The following is a 21,871-nucleotide window of genomic DNA, read 5'->3' as shown; positions in this document are numbered from 1 at the left end:
ATGAGGGCCGTTAGATGTGAACACTAAAATCGAACGAATGGGAATGAAATGAACAGAAAAAAAGAAGTGATGGGAAACTGGGAAAACTGGTGAAAGAAAACCGCTTGGGCCACCGGGTCAAAGCAAGGGTTACTGTTTGAATTCGATTCAGGAGGCAAGAAATTTTCCTTTTTGTAATTCGATTCAGTGCCATTAAAGCTGGTTTTCACAGCAACTATGATTTTTTTTTTTTTTTTTATAATAGCACCAACTCCTGCCCCTTGACTTATGATCAAACATTACATCTTCAAGATTTAATTTATACCATTATTCAGGGGCAGGCGACCATGAAAAGTTCCTTGGAGCTTGCATCAATGGAGTTAAAAATTAATACCTCATTGATGACTACTCTCAGCACAAACGGTGAAGTGGCTTTGGCTTTAGAAAAAACCTTCTCTGCATCTTCATCTTTTAAAAAGCACACCCTTTCTTGCTCCCCAATTAGTCCACATCAAAATTACAAGGGATTCTTTTTTGAGTTATTTGTCAACAAATCGGATACAGCTCTTTATAAAAATAAAAAAGTAACCCCAAGGATCATCCAGGTCAATCTGCATGAGTTTTGCTGTTCATACATGAGCCATAGAAGCAAGCTGAACCGCCAAACCGGGCACTACGGTGAGACGTGAAAACACCGGATCTCATTCCGACCTCGATCTGTTCGTTTTCTAGCTCAGAGCGGGCGGATATGCGCAAGTAGGAAGTTTCCTCAGCCTGAGAGTTCGGAGAAATCATGTCCGCTTTGGGTTGCAATGGCTGTAGGAGAAATTATTCATCTTCCCGACTTACTTTTTTCAACCGGCTACAAACCGCTTCAATGGGTAAAATTAGAATTATAATAGTTACACGTGTTGTAATGTTGTTGATTTGTTTGTCAATTTCTTTAATGTTTGTGACATGCTTTGTAAGGTAACGAGACCCATAAAAAAAATTGGGTGATTCACGTTGCCACACTCATTTAAAAACAAAAACTAACAAAGAGGAGGAAGTAGAAGACGACAAAAGCAAACGACCCCTTTATTTTCCACTCCCAGTTACTTACAGTGCTTGGGGTGCTCGTCTCTCTCTCTCTGTCTCTGTCTCTATTCCTCGAGGCGCACTTTAACTTGCCGTTCTCTATCTTACGCTTCCACTGGTAATGCTTTTTATCCTGCACGTTCCCGGTTTCCTCAGTGTTTTTCATTCTCATTAAAACCCTAACTAATAACACTCTCTAATTCAATTGTGGTATTTTTGGGTTCTCAAATCTGCATTTAATTTTATTATAAGTTACATACTTTGCTTGAAATAGACAATCTAGGGTTTCGTGTGTAATTTGATTTTCTATTGTTTTGTTTTTTTAATCTTTTAGTAAATTTAATCTGGTATATTGTTTTTTTATAATTGACTCAAATGCTATTAGAATTTAGAAAGCTTATTCACAATGGCTGACTCAATACAAATTGGAATTTTTTTTTTTTTTTTTTATCGGAGAAATTTCATGACTTGTATTTCTAAAAATTTGTTTATATATCGTGCATTGGAAGTGTATTTGGTGATTGTTAATTCTTACATTTTTGCTTTATAAACTGGTTATCGTAAGTCTTGGAATTGGAAAGGACTCAATGTGTAGTTTGCATGTTATTCAAGTGTTTTACAGAAACTAGTGATTTTGGCCAAGCTTGGCATGTAGAATGAGAGTGGTGATATCTGGGTATGTGTCATTTTTTTATTTTAGCAGACATGTCTGGGTCACAATGGAATGAAGTGGCTCTGAATGGGGAGGATCTTTCCTACATGCTTGATGATGAAACAACCCCGGTTAAGGCATGTGGGGATTTGGCTTACCATGCCACTCATAACGGTAGGGGCTTGTTTTGCTAGCATTCATTGACTCTCACAATTTCTTTTTCTTGCGTTGAAAGATCATGCTGGTTGGACAATGTTTTTTTTTTATTTGAGAGAGTTGATTTCAGGTAATATGAGCAAGGAAACAAAAGATTGTAGGGAGACTTATTCCCAAATAAAGAGGCGACGAATGTTACAATTTGACACTCAAGTGGTAGATTCTTCCCTATGCAGTGATGAAATGCCATCTCCGTTCCTTAAATCAAATGTCAGTGCGGGCCACATCTCTTCTTTGTGATCATTCTGTAATAGCATCATGTCTTTATATTATGGAGCACGTTTTAGTTATTTGATCATATGTCTAAATTGCTCCTTGCTTGTCCTTTCAACATTGCTAATATTTATGTTCTTCATTCTGTGTAGGAGAGGGGGGAGTCAGTCGAAGAAGTATTACCTGAAGCATCTCAGTGGACTACTGAGTTTTCAGGTTTGTATTTTGCAACTACATTATGATACAGTCAAGAACTTGAATGTCTATTTTCGAGTTCTCTAATCATATTGTGACATATCTTAGCAGGTGTATCTGCCTCTAGTTGTGATGGTACAGATCAGTCATTAGAGGGGTGGATTTCCGAATGCCTTAATGATCCTGAGATGAATTTTAGCACTGATGAGCTGTATGTTTCTTTGGACTATTGCTTTTTAGTTTGATTGCCATTTGACTATAATCTGATTTGTTTATCATGTTAGACTCAGGGACTTCTCTGGAGCATCTGATATACAAATTGATATTTCAGGTGCATGAAGTTATACTTCTTGTTCAATATCTATCACTGTTTTTTCATATTTTATGTGCACTTCTCTCTCTCCTTCGCCCTCTCTTTTTCCTTTTCTGCATTAAGCTTATCAAAAGTTGTTCACTGTTGCAGAATTCAGTAATTCACCGCCTGCATATGATGCTAACATTCTTCAACAGCATTGTACTAAAACTCCTCACAATGTTGTTTTTAGAGGTACATGCCTGTTTTTGCTTTCACTTTGAAGTTTGTTAATTCTGAATTAATGTGCTGTCATTTTTAATTATAGTGTGATATTACGATAACACAGCAACTTCCTAGATTTGATCATTTCTGGTAGTCTTCCTTTTGTTCTGTGTTGATCTGCTCGCCTGCATACACAAATGAATAGTACATAAAATCAGTTATGGATAGAATCATTTATAAACTGTGTTGTTTACATGTGCTATTTTGGTTATTGTTTGTATTATTGTTTTCTTTATATCGTTATGATCCACATGCCCTTTACATCTGTAGCAACTTCTAGCACATTTTGTCTGGTATGATTGTGGATTTTTTATTCAAAATTCTGTCAAACGACTATGTCTGACTCTCTGTTCTGCTCACTTTAGGTAGAAAGTCACTCATAAGAACCCCAACTAAATTAGCTTCTTCAGTTGCCTATCCATTTGCTTTCATTAAGCCATGTGGAGTCCATGGAGACATTACTTTGAAGGACATAAACCAGCGGATTCACTCTCCTGCATCAACATTAAGACAAAATACTGAAGATCCTTCAGCTTATCCAAAATCAGCTTTTTCTGGGAAGCCTGTTGTTGGTAAAACCAAAATTCGCACTGAGGGAGGAAAAGGCAGTATCACAATTATGAGAACCAAAGGTTGAGTAGATAGTAGTTTTCAAACGTCCATTTTGCGGCCCTTTTTCTTGCCCTGTAATGTTCTGGGTTGAGGTGCATCTGTATTATAGTAAGGCCGTCTAACGTAGAAGTTTATCTTGATTTTATTTTTTTTGGCCCATTTTGGGAGTTGTTCATGGAGCTTATAAGAGTAAATTGTTTATGCATCCAAGTGACATTTTTGGTGTCAAATAGCTGCGGATCAATTTTGTGACCTTGATTTTAGACATTAATGTAAGCATGATGTCTGTTCAGTCTGCCTATATTTTCTTTTGGCCAAGAGAATTTTGTGTCCTGTTTTATGCTAACTGAAAAGCAGAAGCTTGTATTTGATAAAATTCAAACTGACAACTATAGCTATAAATAAAGTATAACCTGTATCTTTTCATCAGTGTCATGATAACCAACATGGATGAGGTCAGCCAGTGAGATGTGGTGGGATAAGTTTCATCATTTTGAGAGGAACAACCTAATTCACCAGGCAAGGTTTGTGTAAAAGCAGCCACCCTGAAAGAGTGTGTAATATAGCTTACTAATCGAGGCACTTGCACAAAAAGCTATTGATGGAAATAGATGTGTGAAGAAATGCATAAATGAACGCTCAACAAAAAGGCTTCAAGCATAAAGACTTAAAATTATAACAAAAAAAAAAGGAAAGAAAGAAAGGAGAGGACATTGAATAATTTTCGTAGATGACGAGAAACGAGCCATATATGTGAAAAGCCTACGGCAACCTAATTTTATATCCTTCAGGGAGAGGAGGCAAGCCAAGCTGTATTGCATTCTTTTGTATGCATTCGAGGTGACAGAGTCAACTTCATTCATGCGTTGCAAATTGTCCATTTTACTTCCAGATCAAATAAATCAACGATAAGGATGCACGGGCGTCACCACCATCCTGTTTCCTACAGGGAGCCAAGCCAAACTGGATTTGCCTCTCTTGTATTCTTGCGGAGGAGACAGAGTCACTGCCATCCGTGTATTGCCCTATTTGTATGGATCTCAAAGAACCATTAATTCCATATAGTATTAGCTTATAAAGAGATGCTACTGTGATTTGTAGAATAAAAAATGAAATGGGTAGCTAGTGGGAGGAGACATTGCATAAAATTAGGTGATATATTGTTAAGATCAAGATCTAAATCATGTTACTGTTTGATATTCCAAGAGGATGAGATTCCTCTTGTTCCCATCATCTCATGCTATATATATATATAGCATATGTTAACCGAATGAAGGCAAAAGAGCTAGATTGAATTTTGACAATCAACTTCCAGTCTTTTCATACACAGCAAGGAAAAATGGCTGCCTCTTACCATACTCGCTCAAACAGCTTTCCCACAAGATCACACCCTCTCACTTCAGATGTTGGAGAGAATTTGAGAAGATTAAGGTATTCTCAAGCTGTTTCTACTTCATTATCTTCATCAATCGCCCACGAGTTAAATGGCCTTCAAGATTTACATGATTCTGTTGATAAAATGCTTCAACTGCCTCTTGTTCAACAAGCTTTAGCCCAGGCCAGCATAAGAAATGGGTTGATGACCTTTTGAATGGATCTTTGAGGATCTTGGAAACTAGCAGCATTGCTCAGAATGCTCTCTTGCAGATTAAGGAATCTACACAAGGACTTCAATCAGTTCTGCGCAGAAGAGGAGGAGATGAAATTGAACTTGCAACTGCGGTTAAGAAATACATAGCCTCTAGGAAGTCAGTAAAAAAGGAAGTCCACAAGGCCTTGGCGAATTTAAAAGGCATGGGAAACAAATGCTCTTCTCTAATCAATGAGGAACATGTTAGCGTGTTGAAAGAGGTTGAAGCAGTAACCTTAGCTGCATTTGGATCCTTGCTGTCCTTTATCTCGGGTGCTGGGATTCCATCAAAGCTAAGTGGGTTTGTATTGGCTTCCAAACTCATCCGCCCCAAAAGAATAGCTTGTGAGGAAGTCAAGACAGAAACGAATGAGTTTGAGAAGGTGGATGCTGCATTGACACTCAAATCTGTTAACACTGTTTATTTGCAAAACCAGCTGAAAGAATTGGAGTTCAGCATCCAAGATCTTGAAGAAGGCCTTGAATCCTTGTCTAGGCGTTTGATCAAAGCTAGAGTCTCCTTTCTCAACATCCTCAACAATTAGATTACAAATTTTATTGTCATACTTGTAAATGATTGAAATATACCTGTATCATCCTATAGAAATGAAATTATATACAAAAAACAAATTGTTTCTCTGGTATATCACCTTTCTTCCATCTCAGTATCGGTTGCTTTCACTCTTAAATATTGCCAGATGATACTTGATTATCATTTCGCCTTCTTTGAAGTAAAAATAAATGAATGCATAGGATGAACAGGTTAAACTTAACTGTAAATTCTTCAGATTCTTTTCCCCATTAAATCATTGGTTCAAAATATTAGACACATCTTAGAGAACCCCTTATTTGTTTATGGCAAATTGTATGCAATTTTAAAATATAAATCATTGTTGTGAAGTTTCCTATTGTCGCCTACTAGATGATAAAGTATTATCTATTATTGAGATCCACATGGTAGACTAACTTCCCAGGGCTTAGGTATCCAAAAATGTTCTTGCTGTCTTTGTATTAGGGTGATTTCTGCAGCAATACGCGTACTTAATAATAATTTGATGCATCCATGACTCGTTTGCCAGGCATTTCCTCCAAGTGAGAGGCAAGCCACGTTGGATAGCAGACCTAATCAAAATTTTATAATCTCTACCACAATAAGCATCATGATGATGAATAGCAATGCCATTGAATTATTAATTAGCCACATGCAAATGTGGCTTATAGAATTGGATATTGCCTTCATCTGTATAGGCAGGATAAGTGTCAACGGCACTTTTGCGTTGCAAATAATTGTCATGTTAAGATTCAATTGTGATTTTCTGAAGTTCAATGAATTTGGAAAATGAGTTGGAAACATGGTGGAAGGAGACTGATTAATCTTTGGTAATGAATTTGTCCATTTTCTTAGAAAATTAATCAAATTGTTCATTTGCTTAGAAAATTAATCAATCAAACTCCTACAAACTACCATTATCCTATGTCCGTGAAATCGCCCGGGAAAAAAATGAAATCCGATAGGGAAAAATATATCCCCAACGAATTAATCTCAAATGGTTTTGTAATACATGGGGAGGAGCTAGGAACCTAGCCTGAATGAAAATCGAAACGTAGATGCTTACAGGCATACGAAAGTTTCAAGTTTTAGCACTGGTTCTTGGAGAAAATAGCTGCTGCATGTTTTATTTCCAATGTGTCAAGGGGAAGTTAGTATACAAATGAATATCATAATGGTTATTTAGCTTACTTAGACGTACAAGAATCCTGCTATTTTGATATATATGAGATGGTTATTAAAGAAGTTTGACAAGATAGAAAATAAAAATGCATGCATGAACAGCAATGACAAAAAGGTATCAAACAAAAAGATTAATAGAAGAAACAGATGAGGACATTAAAGAGATTTCCCAGATGACAAGAGTGAGTAACCTATAAGAAGCTCAAGAGTGTCACAGGTGGTCCAATTTCCTCCATGGAGGAAAGCCAAGCTGTCAGCTGTGTTGCTTCTGCTCTGCTGTATTGAAGGTGGCAGAGTCAGCGCATTCATGCATAGAAGATTTTATATTTTATTTCCTCAATCAAATAAAAATCAACTACAAGGACGCGTGAGTGTCACAATTGTTGAGTAATGAAAAGTACCAGTCAGACGCCTCCTCATTCCTTATCTGGGGGTGAATTCTCCCAGCTGAATGTAACGAGTAGATTCCTGGTAGTGTACCTTTTGGGAAGTACGAGCCGATTAGAAGTTCACACCGACCAGGTACTTGTCACCTAGAAGAAAGGACATGATCTCACAAACACCCGACAATTCCGCCACGATCCAAACCACTAGGAAAGCACGACGCCCCACGTACACCTACGCTCGTTCAGTTGAAGGCCCATTAAGGTCCATGATCACCCGAAGAAGAGGGGCATGAGGAATACTCTGAGAACATGGGATGATTGTCTATAAAAGGCTGGGAAATTGATGAAAAAAAGGGACACGAAAAATAGAAAAGGAAGGGGAAACTCTGCCAAATTAAAACCAGAATTTATTTTATACGAATCCTTGACACATTTTGTGTTGAGAACATTGCAATTAATCTGCACAACTTGAATCATACAATTTTCCTGTAAACACGTTGTATTGACTTAAGTATCAAAGGGTTTACGTCGGCAAAACCACCGGCGTCTCTGATTTATTTTTGTGAACGCAAGCTTGAAAAGAAGAGAGGGAGCGATTTGGGTCCAAGGAGCTCGGGCAATCGCTAAAGCAGGGAGAGTGCAACCTCTTCTCCATTGTCAACACAAGCGTTGGTGGAACGATCTGGTCGGGTCAAGGGCGACCAAATTTCAGCATCAACAACAATCATCCTGCTTCCTACAGAGGGCAAAGCCAAACTAGATTGGCCTATGTTGTATTCCTACAGAGGAGGCAGAGTCAAGGCCATTCCTGTATTGCATATTTCATGGATCACCCGTAAACATTTGTTTAGAAGATATAAGTGTGATTTGAAGCTAAAAAGAAAAAAAGATGGGGAGTTGGTGGGAGGAGACAATGGCATAAAAGAAGATGATATTGTGTTTAGATCAAGATCAAAAACATGTTAGTACTCGTTCCCCTCATCTCATGATATTTATAACTGCCTTACTCTCATTCACATCAAGAAAATATGGCTGCCTCTTACCATACTCGCTCAAACAGCTTTTCCCCTAGATCACACCCACTCAGTTCAGAGGCTGATGAGCATTTGAACAGATTAAAGTCTTCTCAGGCAGTTTCTACATCATCTTGATCAATTGGCTTTGACATCAATGGCCTTCAAGATTTACGCGGTTCTGTCAATAAAATGCTACAATTGCCCTTAATTTAACAAGCTTTAGCACAAGGATGTTGCAAGACATGGCTTGATGAGCTGTTGAGTGGATCCCTGAGGATCTTGGATATTTGTACCATTGCCGAGAATGCCTTGATGCAGATTAACGAGTCTGTACATGGGCCTTAATCAGTTTTGTGCCGGAAAAGGGGGCAACGCGTAAAGCCAGATTTCTACAATGTTAATTAGGAAAATTTTCCAAATGAAATCATGAATAACATAATTGCTAATAAGAATAAGGATTGGTATATCCCTAATTAGGATTCATAGAATAATTTTAGAAAAATTTATTCTTTCATAATTAATAGGATTTCCTATGATTTCCTATTAATTCATATTTTTGTTTCCTCTTTCATAACCCTAAATTCACAAGCAGCATTTTTTTTTAAATTCTCAACCACTCATCACTCTTTATTCATACCCTAAGATTTGAACTCTTACTTGTATAGGAGAGAGTCTTAATAGTTGATAATTCTTAATTTCCCTGCACTTTACTAGATTTCTTATCTTTGTGTTCTATTAAGAGTTTTATTTTACATGATTTTAGAATGTTACAAACATTTATACATGATTTATGATGTCTTTTAGACGTGTTTAATGAGTTATTTTATTGTTGAGTCTCATTAGTTAATCCATGATATAATTAACACACTGAACAATTCCTAGACAATATGGATATCTCATAATAAAACATATATTTTAGAAATAGTTTTTGAGAAGAACCTTATCTTTTTGTAAACTAGAACATATAGGGGCTTATTGAATAAATTATATTTCATAAGTTATTGACCTTGTTTTTTTTTTTTTTTTTTTAATTTTATATGGGGTTTCGAAATAGACTCTATTGCATGGGAAAGATGTGATTTAAGTATAATGACCAATTTTTTAAAATTTTTTGGAGTGTCAAAATGAATTCAGGAAATTCTAAAATTTTAAATAGAGATTACTATATGTATCTAGCAATTCTCAGTTTTAATTTCATAATCTTTGATTAATATCTAATTTTATAAAAATCTCGGAACATATACTATTTAGTTAAGGTTCTGTGAGACAATTTTGAACTTGTCAAGAAATAAATAGTTTTGAAAATGTTTTTGATATCAGATCATCTTAAAAATTTAATGGGAAATACGATGGATGTCTAAAATAGTATTGTATACTATTGTGTCATTCTAATTATTAAATTATGAGTAAAAATTCAGAGAATCAGACTTAAGGATGGCAATTTAACATGTACCCAGTCCGGAACTGGACGAACTCGAATAATCCAGGCCGAGTTCAACTCGTATCGGATTAAAATAAATCCGGATACCGGATTGAATTTTAGCAACTCGAATGTATTCGGGTTCGGATCTAGATGCAGATGAACCTGCATATCCGGAACCCGAACTTGGGTATCTTTATTTTAATATTATTTTTTAAAATTATTTTTTAATATAAATAGAAAAAAATCAGCCCGATGCCCTAATTTCATACTTCCACAACCTTGGCAGCCTGTCATTCTTTTCTTCTCTTTTCAATTCTTCTCTTCTCTTATATTCATCAGAACTATAAAAAAATGTACTTATAATAGTATCAAAATAACGTATCCAATATATTAGGAATGAAGTTACTTACTTGACAAAAGCAATGATCTAAGGCTCTAAGCACACCTCCAAGCCTTCAATAGCCTCAAACACCATAAACAAATTCAACATTTACAACTTATTCCAACATCCTGATTTTCTAACTCATACTCATACAAGTTTGATTGGGGACCGCAATTTTCGGGTCCGGGTCTGGGTTCGGCCTTCCCGGTTTCAGAGTCGAACACTAAAATGTCATACCAGACCCATATTTAAACCTGTTTTTTATGCATCCAGGTTTGGTCCAGGTTAAACTAAAAAAAATTTGGGTTTCGGGATTGCAGGTTTTAAACCCGAATCATATACAAATTAAAAAAAAAATAAAGTAGAAACCTAATTCTACAAAAATCAAATACAAACCAAATTCTAAAAAATCAAATACAAATACTGATTCTAAAAATTTCAATGTTTCAAAGTAATAAACCATTCACAAATACAAATATATAACATAACATTCACAAAATACAATTCTGTGTCTACAATTCAAACTTACGATTCACAGATTCAGTTCACGAACTTTAAGGATCGGCATCTGATGAAGCAACAAATGGTGGCTACTAATGAAATGATGATGACAACAACCACAATGTCACAGACTCACAACTGTGATTGGCATAGGTGGACAAATGACGGCCAAATGGAGGCTGATGATGATGATGAACATGAACACAACGAAGGTGCAAAAGCGATGATGAGTGACGACGATGTTTTGATGAAGAGAGAGGAAAATGTTGAAACATTGGCTACTAATGTTTTCAAATCCCAAAATTATGTTATTTTTATGATTTTAACAACATATTCTATTTTCCTTTAAATGTATAATTATTTTACTAAATGATTATCTTTTACGAAATTATCTATAAAATATTATAATAGAATTTGTTTTGCAAGCCTAAATCATTATTATGATCTTTTATGAATTCGATATGAATGTTTTGTTCACATATACGATTAAGATTATTAATGAAATTTTTTACACGGCCACCTCTTGAAGCTGTACAAGGGTCACCTTTTGAGGGACAAAGTGCCACGAAGTACCACAAAATAAAAAGTGCCACTTGCAAGTTGTAACATATGAAAAATGAATTTAAATTCTTTGGCTCATTGTCCATATTAATTATGTGTGTGTGTTTGTGTGTGTGTGTGTGCGTGTATGTTCTAGACCAATATTGGGTTTTTGTTCTAAGTGTGTATAACATATTTTGATGTTGATTCTGTTTTTGATTGGGTCATCGGGAGTATATGTGACACTATATGACATGAGCTAATCTTTTGTTTTTTGTGTATATATATTATACGATTTGTTTCATGACTAATTACGCTTTTGATGTATTGAATCACCATGAATTTACGTCTTTCTATTATAATATGTCATTTTGCGAAACTAAAGTTTTTAATATATGTTTTAATGAAAAGGGCTTGCAATACTTTTGGTACCCAACAATCCTAATGTGTTGAGAATGATTTTACTTATCGAGTTGACGGCTCACCCATTATCATTACTTTTTGTCTATTAAGTAATTTGCTGAGAGGCGTGCTTATCTTTAAAGCTACAAATTTATTTACTTTTGCTAGTTGAATAAGAGGAGGACAAACTTCTGTTTCCTTTAAGTTTGCTTATCTTCTAAACTTGTAATGGGAGAGTTTTGAGACTTTTGTTAAATTTATGGCTTTGGGAAATAATGTTTAGTATTGGACTTGTGAATTTGTTTGAATAAAATTTGAAGTATTTCAATTTGAGGTTTTGTGTGAGGTTCACGATTTATAAGTAGCCTCCTTTTACTACGTGCTCTCCATATGTGTTAGATTTGGTGTGTTAGACAATGAAAGGACTTACTAGTGAGATTAAGAAATATTTAATCCCGAGAAAGGCAGTGAAAAGGCAATCCACAAGGCCTTGGGATATTTGAAAGGATTGGAAAATAAACGCTCCTCTGTTATTAATTAGGAGCATGTTAGTATGTTGAAAGAGGTTGAAGCCGTCACCTCGGCTGCATTTGAATCTTTGCTATCCTTATCTCAGGGCTAAGGACCCCATCAGATCTAAGCAGACTGTCATTAGTTTCCAAGCTCATTTTCCCCAAAAGAATAGCATGCAAGGAAGATGAAAAGGACATTAATGAATTTGAGAAGGTGGAGGCTGCCTTGTCTACACTCATTGGTCACAAGACGACAAATCTGATAACATCTTTTATTTGCAGAACCAGCTGACAGAATTGGAAGCCAGTATCCAAGATCTTGAAGAAGGCCTTGAATCCTTGTGTAGGTGTTGGATTAAAGCTTCTCCCTTTTCAACAGCCTCAACTATTGGATCACAAGATTTGATACTTTCAAGCATGTAAATGAAAAACATATACACTTCATTCTATTGATAGAAAATGAATTACATAAACAAATTATTTTGTAATATTTTGGCCTTGCTTCTATCTCGATATTATTTGCTTTTACTCTCAAATATTGCTAGATGATGATACTTGATTTTCAATTCACCTACAGAAACAACTATAGCTTTCTACCATAACCAATTCTTGTGCTCTTCAAGTTTTTAGCTCATGACCAGTCATTTTGATTAAAACATTGCAAAAATTAAAATAAATAAAGGATGAACAGATTATACTTTAGAGTTCCAGAGTGTTTACCGTTAAATCATTGGTTCAAGTATTAAGCCCAGCTTAGAGAATCCATAATTTGTTTAAGGCAAGTTATATGCATGCAATTTTTAAACAGACATCATATATATATAGTTGTCAAGATTCCAATTGTCTCTTGATTGATGTTTGAATATATGGATGAATGAGAGGTGGACACATTTCTCATGCCTTTGTAACGACAAATTCTCTGGCTTGTGTGAATTCTGTAGCATTTACGTGTATTGACCTCATTGTGTATTCTAAATTAACAGTATGAATTGCAATTCAAATGTGTCAATTTAAATTATTAACCACCACTGGTGTGTTGCAGATTATACTAATGTCAAGATTACAATGTTGTATTGAAGGTGACAGAGTCAACTTCATTCATGCACTGCAAATTTTAAATTCTATTCCCAGATCAAATAAATCAATTATAAGGATGCACGAGTGCCACCACCATTGTGTTCCCCACAGGGAGCCAAGCCAAACTGGAGTGGCCTCCCTTGTATTCTTGCAGAGGAGACGTAGCCAATGCCATCCGCGTGTTGCATATTTCATGGACCACTCAGAAAAATTAATTTATATAGCATTAGCATTTGAGAAGATGCTAGTGTCAGTTGCACTTCAAAATATACGATGATGCTAGTGTGGCAGGAGCAATGCATAAAATTAGCTGATATAGCATTTAGATCAAGATCGAAATCATGTTACTGTTTTATATTTTAAGAGGACGAGATTCCTCTTGTTCCCCTCATCTCATGCTATATATATTGAGATTTGAGCTTATGGTAACCAAATGAAGGCAACGAGCTAGATTGAATTTCAAAATTAACTTCTAGTCTTCTGATTCACAGCAACAAAAGCAATGGCTGCCTCTTACCATACTCGCTCAAACAGCTTTCCGACAAGATCACACCCACAGATCTTAGAAGTTGAAGAGCATTTGAGAAGATTAAGGTCTTCTCAAGCTGCTTCTACTTCATCATTAGGCCATGAGTTAAATGGCCTTCAAGATTTACACGACTCTGTTGAAAAAATACTTCAATTGCCCCTCGTTCAACAAGCCTTAGCCCGCGACCACCAAAAGAAATGGGTTGATGAGCTGTTGAATGGATCTTTCAAGATCTTGGATGTTTGCAGCACTGCTCAGAATGCCTTGCTGCAGATGAAGGAATCTGCACTAGGACTTCAATCAGTGCTACGCAGAAGAAGGGGTGATGAAACTGAACTTACAAGTGAGATTAAGAAATACTTAGCCTCTAGGAAGGCAATGAGAAAGGCAATCAACAAGACCTTAGGGAATTTGAAAGGCGTGGAAAACGAATGCTCCCCTTCAATCAATGAGGAACATGTTAGCGTGTTGAAGGAGGTTGAAGCCGTCACATTGGCTACGTTTGAATACTTGTTGTCCTTTATCTCCGGTTCTAGGACTCCATCAAAGCTAAGCAGGTTTGCATTGGTAACCAAGCTCATCCGCCCCAAAAGAATTGCATGCCAGGAAGACCAAACAGAAATGAATGAGTTTGAAAAGGTGGATGCTGCATTGTCTACAGTCGTTGGTCACAAGACAATCAAATCCGATAACATCATTTATATGCAAAACCAGCTTAAAGAAATGGAGTCCAGCATCCAAGATCTTGAAGAAGGCCTTGAGTCCTTGTCTAGGCGTTTGATCAAGGCTAGAGTCCCCCTTCTCAACATCCTCACCAATTAGATTACAAGATTGTGGTGATGTCATACTTGTAAATGAATGAAATATACTTGTATCATTCTATAGAAAGAAAATTATATATACACAAATAGGTTTTTTCTATGACATATTTAGCCTTTCTTGTATTTCATAGTCTTTGCTTTTATTGCATAAATGTTGCTAATTATATGATATATTATACAGTAATCTATCACGAGACAGTAAGAATCTCCACGACTATCATTTCTATTTTAAATTGCATGTAATTAATTTGCCTTGAATAAATTATGGATTCTCTTAGATGCATCTGTTTAATTTTGAACCAATAATACTTTAATGGCAAATTTCTTCCTGAAGCATTAATTTAAAGCTTAGTTTAGCTTGTTCATCCAATCTATTTGTTTGATTATTTTTACTCCATACAAGGAGAATTGAAAATCTAGTACCATCTACCAGCATTTAAGCTGTAAAATCAATTGATATTTGATATTGATGAAATGTTCTTATCATAGAAATATTCTATTTGTGTATTTAATTTTCTTTCTATAGATTGATACAATAGGATATTTCATGCATCATTTACAAGTATAAGAGACCCTAAAAATTTTGTGCTCTAGCTAATAGTTGAGGATGTTTAGAAGAGAGACTCCAGCTTTTATCAAACGCCTAGACAAGGATTCTAGACCTTCTTTGAGATCTTGGATGCTGGACTCCAGTTCCTTAAATTGGTTTTGGATGTTATCTGAATTGCTTGTCCTGTGACTAAGGATTGTAGTCAATGCAGCATCCACCTTCTCAAATTCATTAGTTCTCTTTCATCTTCTTCCTATGCTACCATTTTGGACCGGATTAGCTTTGAAATCAATGATAAGCCAATTTTTTTTGGTGGAATCTTTGGCCCTGAGATAAGGGACAGCAAGGATTCAAATGCAGCCAAGGTGACTGCTTCAACCTCTTTCAATATGCTAACATGTTCCTAATTGATCAGATTGGAGAATTTGTTGTCCATGCCTTTCAAATTCCCAAAGGCCTTGTGGATTGCCTTTTTCATGCCTTCCTAGAGACTATGTACTTCTTAATCTCAATTGTAAATTCAGTTTCAACACCCCTTCTTCTGCGCAGAACTGAGTGACGTCCTTGTGATTCTAAGCAATGCTGTTAATTTCCAAGATTCTCAAAGATCCATTTAAAAGCTCATCAATCTGTTTCTTATTCTGGCCTTGAGCTAAAGCTTGTTGAATGAGGGGCAATTGAAGCTTTCTATCAACAGAATCATGTAAATTTTGAAGGTTGTTAACTCATGGCCTATTGATAAAGATGATGAAGTAGCTTGAGAAGACCTTAATCTTTTCAAATGCTCTTTGATCTGGTGGGAAAGCTAATTGAGCTAGTATGGTAAGAGACAGCCACTGTCTTGCTGTGAATTAGAATTGAAGACTAGAATTTGATTGTGAAAATTAAATCTAGCTCTTAGCCTTCATTTGGTTACCATATGCAAGACCAGAGTTACAATCGTCATCAGCTTCTTTGTTTAGAGTTTAAACTTGGCCCCGAAGGTTGGAAACGTGGGATTGCAAGGACTCCAACTGCTGCTCGAAAAAAGATTTCTGGCTAAGCAAGCTTCCCCCTCATATCATTCAACTTTTTCTCAGGTTGAGTGGATTTCTCCTCGAGTGTTAAGACTCCGACTTGGGGGTTTGCTGATTTCTCCTCTGCAATATCTGCTCTCTTCTTCAAAGCCTTGGTTTGTATTTTCTTGTCGTAATAGGCAATTCTCCTGTGCTAAGCTGATATGCACCAAACTGTAAAGTGTTCACCAGATCGGCGAGAGTACGACCCTCCATGTCTTCTGTTGAAGTGTGAGCTTAGAAAGTAGAAACTGGATTCAAGAGAAAGTGCTGCCATATCGGTTTGTTGAATAAGTGTTGTATGTCTTGTCCGTTATGTACTGAGCGACATGTGGTTAGAATAAGAAATGGAGCAGATGACCTGTTGATGCGAGATTCTGGTTCTCTTCGTTCTACGACCAGGCTCTCTGCTCGATCAACTTCGCCACGACCAGGAGGTCTCCTCGTAAGGCTTCTTCTCCAGAGGTTCCTGCGCACACAGACAAGTCAGAGTACGCCAGTTGTTTTTCCGGCGCAAACCCTCCGACGCTCAAGTCAGATATGAAGGTTCGGGGAACGCTTGCCACAGATCTTATGGCTTTTTCGTAGTTTGCTCTTCTTTAGAATTTCTTTAGCTCTCTTCTAATCTAAAAATTGCTAACCCTTTTACCTTCGTTGGCTACCTTTTTATAGGCTTCCTCTGAATCCCAGTTTTCCGCAGTCTACGTCCGTTATCCTCCCACCTCTCGAACGTGGATTCCCCATTTCCGTAGTCGTGGGTGGTTGCGTGGACTTCGTGCCTAGATTCTCGGGCTGGAGAGCATGCCTCGCCAACTGTCGTTGACCGGGTCTCCTCGAATCAACCCTTAGCAAGAATACAGCAGGAATGGCTTTATGCTTCTTACAGGAAATTGGCCTCGCGAATGACGTGCTCGTGGATGAGCAGGATATTCCTGCCCCTGCTCCCCTGCTACATGGCTCTTACAGGACACACCTGCTCGCTGACTTCTGTCACCAAACATCTGCTCATCACGTCTGGTCTCGTCGGAGTATTTCCCTCAAACACCGGTCCCTCAGTTTCTGGTGTTGGGTAATGTAATGGACCAGCAGTAGAAACTTAGCAGTTCTTGGTCGCGTGGGACTGGAAAAGGCTGCCAAGAGTCATATCGCATTTAATTGCGGACGAGGTGATGTGGCAGAAATCTGCCCCTCTATTCGAATTTCAAACCAACGGTTACGAGGCCCTTGGGATTTGGTGCCGTTAAATGCTGGCAACCCAAGAGTCCGTCCCCATTAAGAAACTTAAATCCTTTCAAATAGAAAATTCGTCATTCCCTCCGTCTCCGTTGCTTTCAACTTGCTTCACTCCTCTTCTTGCTATCAACAGAAGCTTTTTTATCAGCTCCCCACAGACGGCGCCAAAATGTTGATGCGAGATTCTGGTTCTCCTCGTTCTACGACCAGGCTCTCTGCTCGATCAACTTCGCCACGACCAGGAGGTCTCCTCGTAAGGCTTCTTCTCCAGAGGTTCCTACGCACACAGACAAGTCAGAGTACGCCGGTTGTTTTCCCGGCGCAAACCCTCCGACGCTCAAGTCAGATATGAAGGTTCGGGGAACGCTTGCCACAGATCTTATGGCTTTTTCGTAGTTTGCTCTTCTTTAGAATTTCTTTAGCTCTCTTCTAATCTAAAAATTGCTAACCCTTTTACCTTCGTGGGCTACCTTTTTATAGGCTTCCTCTGAATCCCAGTTTTCCGCAGTCTACGTCCGTTATCCTCCCACCTCTCGAACGTGGATTCCCCATTTCCGTAGTCGTGGGTGGTTGCGTGGACTTCGTGCCTAGATTCTCGGGCTGGAGAGCATGCCTCGCCAACTGTCGTTGACCGGGTCTCCTCGAATCAACCCTTAGCAAGAATACAGCAGGAATGGCTTTATGCTTCTTACAGGAAATTGGCCTCGCGGATGACGTGCTCGTGGATGAGCAGGATATTCCTGCCCCTGCTCCCCTGCTACCTGGCTCTTACAGGACACACCTGCTCGCCGACTTCTGCCACCAAACATTTGCTCATCATGTCTGGTCTCGTCGGAGTATTTCCCTCAAACATGACCACTATTTCCTGTCAGCCGAGCTTCATAGGTAAAGCATGTGTTTGTCACGTGCATTTACACGTAAAGCTTAGCCTAAAACGACACTCTGTAAGAGCGCTTTGATCTCACTTATTTCTAAGCACGAGAGCAGCACATGTCTAAAACCGTTATTGGCTGTTATCAAGAGCGGGAAAGACCTGGATTCAGTTGTAACAAACCAGAACAAAGCTGATGAATGGGGAATCATTCTAGAATCCTCTGGTTCTATATATATAGTCTTAGAAGGATTGATTTCCAGAGAATGAAAGCATGTAACTTCATCTTTTTAGCTTGTATCTTGTTATCAGTAAGTGAATAAAAGCTGCTGCTCTGTTCTTCAGTGGATATAGGCTATCTCCAGCCGAACCACTTAAATTTGTTGTCCCTTGATTGTTGTTTCTGTGTGATTCATCTGTGTGTGTGTTTGATTTACTATTTCATTTTTGGTCAATTATCAGAGAGATTGGACTGATTTTGGTGATTCTTGATTGGGGTATAATCTGACCTTGGAACAACATCTTCAATATCCTTCTTCTTCACCAGTGTGGCGTAGTCATTGTAATTGGGAAAAAGATGGTCTGCTCACTCATATAGCTGTGACTTTGTTGACTCGACCAGAGGAGCGGAAGACACGGAACTTTGCAGCAGCCGTGCCACTCAGCCCACCCACATCAGTGCGAGAATGAGGGAGTGTCTTCAATAGAGAAACAGGTTTAGGAACTTCAGAATCTTTAGGCAAAGCAAGAACATTGCTTGATTCCCCCGAGGCACCCCCAGAACGGCGGCGCTTCCTCCGCATGATCCCCAGAATTTCATCATCTATGTTTTCTGCGGATGATACCAGGCGGGAATTTACCAGGCTGGAGGTAGACAGCAGATCTTTGCACAAAGTTTGGTTAGCCAGAACAGCTTCAATTCTTCGAAGCAATCTGCTGTTGATTTTGTAATCTACGCTCTATGAATCTGAAACACCAAACAAGAATGTTCAGAAATGAAGAAACCAGAATATGTGTACAGACATTGCGAGAAGCAAGCAACATGGAGTGTAAAAACGAGAAGGGATATGCCCAATATCTAGCATGAGATGAGGGGAACAAGAGGAGTCTCGTCCTCTTGAACAGTAACGTGATTTCGATCTTGAACTGTACATTATATCAGCTACTTCTAAGCATTGTCTCCTCCCTCTACCCATCTTAATTTTGAATCTACAAATCTCGTTTGAATCTTCACATAAGGTAATACTACATAAATTAATGTCTCTTAGTGATCCATAAAATATGCAATACACGGAAGGTATTTACTTTACTCTGTCTCTTCTGCATAAATACAAGAGAAGCCAATCCAGTTTGGCTTGGCTTCCTTTAGGAATCAGGATGGCTGTGACACTCAGCATCCATTTATTTGATCTGGAAATAAAAAGGGAAATTTGCAATGCATAAATGGGTAGACTCTGTCACCTTCGATATTACAGAAAAGAAGACAAAAAGCTCGGCCTACCTCCCTATTGGAAATAGGGTCGCTGTGACACATGGGCTTATTGTAGGTGCTTATTTTGGTAATCTGGGAAATTTCCTGCCATGTTCTCATCTACTTTTCTAGTAATATTATTGTTTGATACCTGTTTGTTATTGTCTGTTCATATATACATTTCTTGAGGAATATTGTTATTACAGAATCAAGGATGCTTATAATTCAAAGTAGCATTGTATCAGCCAAGCTCCATAAGTAAACATGCAAACATGGGATTCTTAAATTTCTAAATAACAAACCAAAATAAGTGTTGCCAGAACTAAGTTACAGTTTCTACTAAGAGAGAACATTAAAAGAAACTTTGGCATAAAGTACTAAATGGACTCCTGTGACAATGTTATTCACTGTAACACCCCAAAAATTACCCATGAAAATACAATGGTAAAATTAGAATAAAATCTCACATCGTTTAGTTTTATTAAAAAAAACTCAAGATAGACAATCATTATTCATACTCCAACTGAATCCTTACATAAAACATCTGAAATAAATTCTCCAAAGGAAAGTCTGTAATTCAAAATAAAAAGTCTAGCCAAATTTAATCTTTAAAGTAACTCCAAAGGTCCACTAAAAAAAAATCTTCATCTACGTACCCAAGCCACATCTCTAATCAATCTGCAAAATATTGGAGACAAGGGGTGAGCCATCAACTCGGTAAGCAAATCCATGCATAATATTTGAAAACCTTTGTCATTATACCTTTAAACATTTTATATCATCTTATAATAACATCTTCATTTAACATAAGAGATAGATTCATGTAAAAACATTTAAACATAAACATTTGATAGCTCATGAATCGTAGTCATCATTATTCATCATTCATCATTCAAGGTATTATACCCCGCATTGTTCCTCATTTAGGGTACTATACCCCGCATTGTTCATAACATCATTGTGCACAAGATCATCATCATACCAGCAAGCTGGCCATAACATTACATAACATCATAACATTAGCATCATATACATTACTACGGACTATAAGCCAAAACATTTTTTCGAATTCACCTTACATCCTTGCATAAATAGCATTTAAAGTCTTCTAAAACATTTAAGAACCTTTGTTTGATAATTTAATTCTTTTAGAAAATTTTTTAAGAAAACATTTTGTTTAAGAAAACTAATTTCTTAAGAAAAATTCATTTTAAAATATATTTATATAAATTCATTTAAAAGTGTTTTTATTTTAATAAATTCATTTAAATATTTTAGAAATCAATTTTGTAAGAATTTTCATTTAAACATAATTCTTATAACATAAATTACATTTATTATAAAGTACATCATGCATGAATTTACTTACCTCGATTCGCAGCAATCTACTCAACACCTCAACAATATTATCTCTAACCTTAAATATAATCCCAATCATCCCTAAATCATAGGCATTTATACTAGCTCAATACTTATACATATTCTAAACATAAACATGAGTATCCTGCACATGCTGATTTTTAATAACCTATGCACACGTCTGAAAACCATGAAAATTTACAGAGGTAATGTGAACACGCATAGAATTGCATAAAAAATTTCACAAAAATCATCACAAGTGAAAATCAAGTCAGAATATTGACCTTTCACCAAAGGAACAAAACTGTCCAGCATTGATCAAAACAGACCTTTACCACTTAGGAAAATTCATAAAATATTCTCTAGTACTTGAAATAATCCGTTTCTTTTTTCTAATTACATTAGACACATTCAGAAAACATATAATTAAAAGTCATAATTTTTGGACGCCTGAAACTATTTTAAAAGCATTTTATTTCCGAGAACATCTAACCTGTCCAGAAAATTCCAGATTTGAAGACAGAAGTTAAAAAATTCATATATTTTATTTTACATGCCCAAAAATTGCGATTCCAGTTTTTAAAGACAGAGGAAAGATTGAAATTTCATTATAAATCCTAACATGGCATATAATGTTCATAAATTAGCCCAACTGTTACATGCTTTAGCTTCTGTAATTCTGGAAAACAGTTTCCAGATCTGCAGCAGCCGCATGTTATGATTTTTAATAATTTAATAATAACGAATAAAATTACGAAATTAAACATAAAATCATATGAGACATAAATCTGTTGATAAAAAAATTGCCATAATTTTTAAAGATGTGTAACCTTACGGAAAAATTTCCAGAAGTGAGAACT

The 21,871-nt window shown here is 36.9% G+C and overlaps 3 protein-coding genes across 9 annotated transcripts in view; all 3 read left to right on the top strand.

The window, feature by feature from the left end:
- Window positions 1–3,726, top strand: part of LOC18035318 (protein XRI1) — a 26,079-nt gene extending 22,353 nt beyond the window's left edge. Inside the window, exons 1-8 of one of the 7 annotated variants that reach the window (XM_024178733.1) lie at window positions 908–1,174; window positions 1,757–1,882; window positions 1,995–2,134; window positions 2,290–2,353; window positions 2,441–2,543; window positions 2,623–2,663; window positions 2,796–2,879; window positions 3,275–3,726. In XM_024178733.1, the coding sequence (XP_024034501.1) occupies window positions 1,762–1,882; window positions 1,995–2,134; window positions 2,290–2,353; window positions 2,441–2,543; window positions 2,623–2,663; window positions 2,796–2,879; window positions 3,275–3,546 (825 nt within the window). In that variant the 5' untranslated portion in view covers window positions 908–1,174; window positions 1,757–1,761 and the 3' untranslated portion in view covers window positions 3,547–3,726. Of the gene's footprint in view, window positions 1–907; window positions 1,175–1,756; window positions 1,883–1,994; window positions 2,135–2,289; window positions 2,354–2,440; window positions 2,544–2,616; window positions 2,664–2,795; window positions 2,880–3,274 lie in introns of those variants that run through there. The other 6 variants (XM_024178729.1, XM_024178734.1, XM_024178732.1 and 3 more) reach the window with 6 other exon arrangements.
- Window positions 3,727–4,782: 1,056 nt separating this feature from the next.
- On the top strand, window positions 4,783–5,729 carry LOC112096115. The gene is made up of 2 exons (XM_024179014.1): window positions 4,783–4,952; window positions 5,069–5,729. Exons 1-2 carry the CDS (start codon window positions 4,861–4,863, stop codon window positions 5,694–5,696), a joined length of 720 nt encoding a protein of 239 aa, XP_024034782.1. The 5' UTR covers window positions 4,783–4,860; the 3' UTR covers window positions 5,697–5,729.
- A 7,895-nt stretch (window positions 5,730–13,624) lies between these two features.
- LOC112096114 lies at window positions 13,625–14,473 on the top strand. The gene has a single exon (XM_024179013.1). The coding sequence runs from the start codon at window positions 13,625–13,627 to the stop codon at window positions 14,471–14,473; it is 849 nt and encodes a 282-aa protein (XP_024034781.1).
- The last annotated feature ends 7,398 nt before the right edge of the window (window positions 14,474–21,871 follow it).

Source organism: Citrus clementina, unplaced genomic scaffold (assembly GCF_000493195.1).
Source record: "Citrus clementina cultivar Clemenules unplaced genomic scaffold, Citrus_clementina_v1.0 scaffold_8, whole genome shotgun sequence".
NCBI classification, from domain to species: domain Eukaryota; kingdom Viridiplantae; phylum Streptophyta; class Magnoliopsida; order Sapindales; family Rutaceae; genus Citrus; species Citrus x clementina.
The sequence above is the reverse complement of the archived record's forward strand: the minus strand, read 5'-3'. Positions and strand labels throughout refer to the sequence as shown.